This window comes from Chlamydotis macqueenii, chromosome 8 (genome assembly GCF_036417535.1).
Source record: "Chlamydotis macqueenii isolate bChlMac1 chromosome 8, bChlMac1.mat, whole genome shotgun sequence".
Lineage (NCBI taxonomy): Eukaryota > Metazoa > Chordata > Aves > Otidiformes > Otididae > Chlamydotis > Chlamydotis macqueenii.
The window spans coordinates 25,293,111-25,299,244 of record NC_141563.1 but is presented as its reverse complement, the minus strand read 5'-3'; the positions used below and the strand labels follow the sequence as shown (position 1 = coordinate 25,299,244).

The 6,134-nt window shown below is 33.6% G+C and overlaps 1 protein-coding gene across 14 annotated transcripts in view; it reads right to left on the bottom strand.

Annotated features, from left to right (window-relative positions):
• FUBP1 (far upstream element binding protein 1) overlaps positions 1 to 6,134 on the bottom strand; it is a 37,969-nt gene that overhangs the window by 11,028 nt on the left and 20,807 nt on the right. For 4 of the 14 annotated variants that reach the window (XM_086753640.1, XM_086753634.1, XM_086753645.1 and 1 more), the window contains 2 exons: positions 5,832 to 5,977; positions 3,284 to 3,331 (listed from right to left, as the gene is read on the bottom strand). In XM_086753640.1, coding sequence (XP_086609766.1) covers positions 3,284 to 3,331; positions 5,832 to 5,977 — 194 coding nt within the window. Of the gene's footprint in view, positions 1 to 740; positions 4,302 to 5,118; positions 5,469 to 5,831; positions 5,978 to 6,134 lie in introns of those variants that run through there. The other 10 variants (XM_086753637.1, XM_086753644.1, XR_015259222.1 and 7 more) reach the window with 9 other exon arrangements.

Below are 6,134 nucleotides of genomic sequence, written 5' to 3'. Positions count from 1 at the left end.
AAAAACAATCTCAGTAAGGCTTGTAGTACTTCTAGTACCAACATTTGCTTGTAGAATTTCTAATTTTTTAATTGCTTAAATGATACAGGAACAGTTGGTGACAAAATATGAGCCTATCATAGCTAAGCTGGTAGAAAGCAAGCTTTAAGAAAAATATTTTCAGAAAGTGCCTAACTTCTCAATCTTTGTTCTGTCTTAACGCAATAAATTTATTGCTGCATCTCTAAACGTTGTCTTCTTAAGGCTACTGTACTATTTTTCTCTAAGACCTCTTGATATCAACACGAATGTTATTATGCCAACACCATCTGAATTGTTCAGCTTAAGCTTCTGTAGGAGTAATTTTACAAACAACAGTTGTATTTTAAAGAACACGTGTATAAGCCTTAACATAAAGGCAAGGTAAGCTGCAGCAAATGAGATTTATGTAGCCATTTCAAAAAATTTCCCTGTAGTTAAATCTGCTGACTGCTTTTTGTACAGTTACAGTTACCTATTGGAAGTCACTGTTTTGCCTCAATAAAGTAGTTACAAATTTAGAAATATCTTGGGAAAAAAAAATGGTAATAAGCTGCATGATGTTTTGAATGAACATTTATCCTAATTGCCATTTATTTTACTTCATTTGATGTGGGTGATACTCATTCACAGAAGTACTAGTTGCTGCAGTATCTTTCCCGTGAAGTTATTTCAAACTAAGGAAGGCAGGGATAGGAGCATAAAAAAGACAAAAACATTGCTATTATTATCCATCAGTTTACATTTATTGAGAAAAACCATACAAAAAACATTATACAGTTAACGTGTACCCATATTACATACAATGTCAATGCAAGCTCAAAACCACATTTTTGTAAAGCATTCAATTTACCTCAAGTCCAAGCTGCATCTCCCTAAGACACTGTTCCCATCACAGTTGCCTTTTAAAGCCAATCTTCTTTTTACACACGGGTAGTTTCTGCAGAGAACACTTTTCTCAGGACGAAAAGGCATTTCACATGCACGCAAGAGAAATATTTGTGCATACATAATAGTTTTATAAGCTGTTACTAGGGAAGAGGGAATCCTGTCAACTGTATGCTTTCTGAAAAGCCCAGTCCTCCCTTCCTCCCCCCACTTCCAGAAAAAAGCAAAATGAAAAGCTTTTAGCATGCAATGGAAAACTTAGAAGTTACTTTGGAAGAGAACAGGGGAGAAACAGTTTCTATCATCCAATAAGATACCACTAGTAAAGAGATGAAATATTTCAAGATAGGCTGTGCAAGTCAATAATGATCCTGTCTGCCTGGACAACTTAAATACATGACTGGCGATCATGCTAGACTGAAGATTATCCACCTGACATTTTATTTCATGTCCTATTAAAGAATATAGGCTGCAGAAAGTGATATGAAAATGCTTTTCCTACTTTGAACATTATGCTTCCTTTTTAAACTTTTAGTACTCTTCACATTCTACCTAATTTGTGGAAATCTAAGTGGGGCCGGGGGAAAGCAGGAAACATTTTAGACACCTTTTGGACAAGTCAATTACAATTCTAAGGAAGTCCAATTATTGGATAACTCCAATGATCTATTTTCTATTATCCTAAGTTAGAACTATGAGTTTGGAGACAGAGTTGAAAAAAACCCACTATGCTTAGCACAAAATAGCATGCCTGTAAGCTGAGCAGTGAGAAAGCTGGAAGTCAATACACCTCAAATGCTACACACAGGAACATCTCATCTTCTACACACTAGCAACATTCCAATAAACTGGCTTTTCCTTCTCTATCTCCTCCCACTGGCTAAATTTATAGTTGAAAGACTGTTAAGGTATTTTAGCAACAACAGTTGAAGAAAAAAGTATCATGTAAAAGGAAGTGAACAAATGACTCACCCCAACACTAAATTCACAGTATCAAAATCCAAATGGTACACACCTAACCTTTTCTCATGTGAAAAACGAAGTTACATATTAAACTACAGATGAAATATTAAGTGACTTGAGAAACTGAAGCACAACTATTAATTTAGTTCAAAAATTCAATATATCTAAGCTTGGCTGTTTAGAAGAATATAAATTAAAATAGATTGTTTATATTATTAAATCACAGTTTAAAAAACTTAACAGATTATGGAACATTTATGGTAAACAAATAATACTTTAAAGAATGAAAACTGATCAAAACAAAATCATACCCTACACCATTATGTATGGGATACATTTCAAATCTGTTATGTTTTTGCCAATTTTACCTTCTACATGGAGCCCTTCTATGGTCCATGCTCATCGGCTCACCAATGGCATACACTCAAAGGATTCCTCTTTACTGGTAGTAACTATCTCAGGACCTGATTCTATGAGCTATGATTTGGTGCTTGCAGCATCTTCAGCACTGTGTGTGAAAATGAAGGCAGTATTTTTGAATATTTTTCTTTGATGTACAGATAAGCAGGACTTTTGAAAGAGGAGCAGCACATTTTAGAAACAGAATAATCAACAAAAAAAAAAATCAAACAGATGCTGCTTTACTTTAAGCTTAAAAAAAAAAAAACAAAAACCAGAAACAAAAACCTGTACCAGACCATCTATAAGACATATAAACATTTTAAACTATCAAAATATACAGCAATTCAGTTAAAGTATCAAGAAACAGGATACACTGACTGCTATATAGATAAAATATTATTTGCTGTACTGTTAACATTTAATTGGTGCACATGCTTTTTCAGTTAAAACATACTAATCTCTGAAACTCCAGAATCTGTTTTCCTACCATGTCAAGTATGAGTAAGCAAACTAAGTTATCTAAAAATTCCACTAACACACTATAACTGTAAGACAAGTTATCAAGTTCAGTGATAACAACAAGAAGTAATATTCTTTATATTTAGGTCTTACGGATTTAAGTGGGAATAGTGCCCTATTACAAAAAACATTTGTGAAGGCTGTTGAAGTTTCTAACCAAAGTAATTCCTGCATATTTTTAAAAGTTTTGATTCTGTAATTACAACAATTAGCTATTTGAGGAAAAATAACAAAAATTACTTATTCTGATCAAGTTTAATTACTGCAATCTACTAATCTTTTCTAAAAAACAAAACCAAAAAACATATTTACCTAGAAATATAAGCAGTTGTTTAAAAACTTAAAAGACTTTCCACTGAAATGGAACCGTGAGTAACAATGCATTTGGGGAAGCAGCAGATTGCTTTTCAATACACAACCACAAAGATCTCACAGGGACAACATTAATGTACTGAAATATATTAATTTATATACTTCCTTAGGTTGTGCTTACCTGTTGCTTTTTTGCAGCAGAACCTAAGGTGGAAGGTCTGGGAAGGCACTGTGAAGTATAAATAATTGCACTGTTTGCAATTAATAAAGATTTTATACTTTAAATGAATCAAAAATCAACAGCCTCCATTTTGTGAATGATAAAGAATCCAGTGAATTTAATTTTGCTCAGTTTAGTACATAATAAATGCACCATTCTATAATGTTATCTACAAAATACCATGCAAAATATCTGAACTATTAAACTTCATACCCTAAAGATAGCAAATACTGTCCTAGCCTTTTTTAAGCTACCAGAATAATTCCTAATTTTAAAAGGGATAAAAATAATTCCTTCTATTTCTACAGCACAATACATACATTGCTAATTACCTGAATAAACTACTTCAGTTTTCAAGCCTTAACTCTTACTCCTCTGTGCAGCCACCCTAAAAAAAGTTATTCTCAAAGCAACAATATGGTGTTCCAAAAGATAAAGCAAGTAACAGTTATAGAATCATTTAAAACATACCTACATCACTAGATATCTGCAAACTATCTGAAGACAAAGAGAACTTCTGTCTAACAAGTGGTTCCAAAGACTTCAATGATACGATAGGCATACTTTAAAACACTGAATGATACAGCTGTCTCAGGAATACTAATGAAAGAAAAACTATTACTCAGATAAACAGAAACATGATTTTCTTCAGCTATTGCTAAATGTTTCAGGAATACTTACCCAGAAAGCTCATATTATGTGTATGTATATATATATATATGCAAACCTATGTTTCTGAATTAAGAAGCAATTATGATTTCCTAAGATATCAGCCCTGTATTCCAACATAATAGTCACACAAGTATGGCATTTTCATTATGTGGAACATTGACAAAAAGATACTGTTGCAGTTCATCAATTTGTCATTCTGATGTACTTACAGTGCAATGCTCCTTGAAGGAACAATCAAGGATGATACACAGCACAGTCCTCCTCACCCCTATAGAGCTAGTTCTATACTGGCTGGATCAAACCTGCACTTCAACAGACAATGGCAAGACAGACTGTATTGCATGTAGTCTAATATATGCAAAGAGCCAAAAAATATGCAAAGAGCAAACATAGGATTTCAAGAGAATCAGATTTTTAGTATGAGCATTAGAGCAATAAGAACTTTCAAGTATATATATAAAAATAATCAATTGATTCAAATACTTGAGTATTTACAAAACCAGAAGTTATCTGCTCTGCAGGAAGCTCTCAACCACTCCCCACCACTCAAACAAAACAGCGTTTTAAGGACAGATGCAATTTTTATAACTACTATGCATACCACGTTGACTTTTCTACACTGAATTTTGAAGTGGACTGCTTTAAACTGAAGACTTAAGCACATTACACTTAAAATAAATTTTATAACTAGTCTGAAAAAGTCCATAAAATTGTTATGCAAGAACCGTTTTGAAGTATTCAATTACAAACAAAAGTTATCTGTTATAGCAGCTGCACAAGTCTGAAACAGTGGTCATGTATAAAAGGAAATTTCACTGTTAATGCAATGGAAGTATGCCAAAAGATCACCTTCTTAAACACATGCAGTTTTAATCAAATAGAAACAAAATTAAGGTATCAAGATTCCTGATGCTAGGCAGCAAAATACAATGAATGAAAGAGATCCTCCATCTACAACTATTCTGCAAGAGGGGAAAAACATGCTAACGACAAGTTTTTAAACTCAACAAAGTTTCATGGGGGGAAAAAAAAAAATTCTCATTTGTGTACAGGTACCTTGATTCAGCATTGCAAATCAATCCTATAATTCTTTATATACCCACATATCCAACTTACCGACACAGGAGGTTTCATATTATTTATTGTAAAGCACAAAACAGGCATTTTAAAAGTGATAAAGTATACATTGAAAAAGTACATTTATATCACAAAGCATTGACCACATAATTGCAAATACATTTGCTGGAATGTGTACATCTACACTAATACTAAAAACAAACCATTTTTCATTTCTACACAGAAATATTACCTCCTATCAGTAGTGATAGATATTTTGTACATTTTCAAAAACACTATTTTTTAACCAAACAAAATTAAGATCTTCATCAAGGCGTCTGCATCCATACATTTAACAAAGGTTTTTTCCCCCACACAATGAAGCAAATACTGTATTGTCCACTTCTTATTATTGGCCCTGTGCAGAAGAGATACATAAGATACACAAAAAGTTAAAGAAAATCCTTTAAATTGAGCTAACTCAGGAGTGAAGCCTTTAAGAAAGAAAAATTGGTTAATGTAAATGGTGATGGCTTCTTGCATGGTTTTCAAAACCCTGGGAGGAGAAAGTTTTTCTTTTAAAAAAAAAACAAACCATAATCACCAAACATAAGGGTAGATACAGAACTCAAGTTATCAGGTAAACAACGTCATCTATTAATCGATAGTTACTTTGCTAGAAAAAAAGATGCATACTCCAAAGGTAACAAAGCAGGAGACATGCAAAAAATATCTACAACCACTGAAACAGAAGCCAGCCAAAAACACTTAAACTTTATACCTGTGGTGCTGGAGGATGTTGTGGCATTCCCTGTGGACTTGTCTGGGCATAATACGCTGCCTGCTGCCTGTAGTACTCAGCCCATGCCGCACTATAATCTGGCTGACCACCTGGTGGAGCCCCAGCAGGGGCAGGAACTGCTTGACCTACAAGTAATTAAAATTACATAGCTTTGTTGCTGCAATAGAAACAAGACAATTTCAAAACCTCACTGCCTAACAAGCGTCACCTAGCTTCTTGCATATTCTTCTAAGGCTTTTGAATAATCTTGTGGCTGCTTTTTTTAACCTAACTACTTATCCT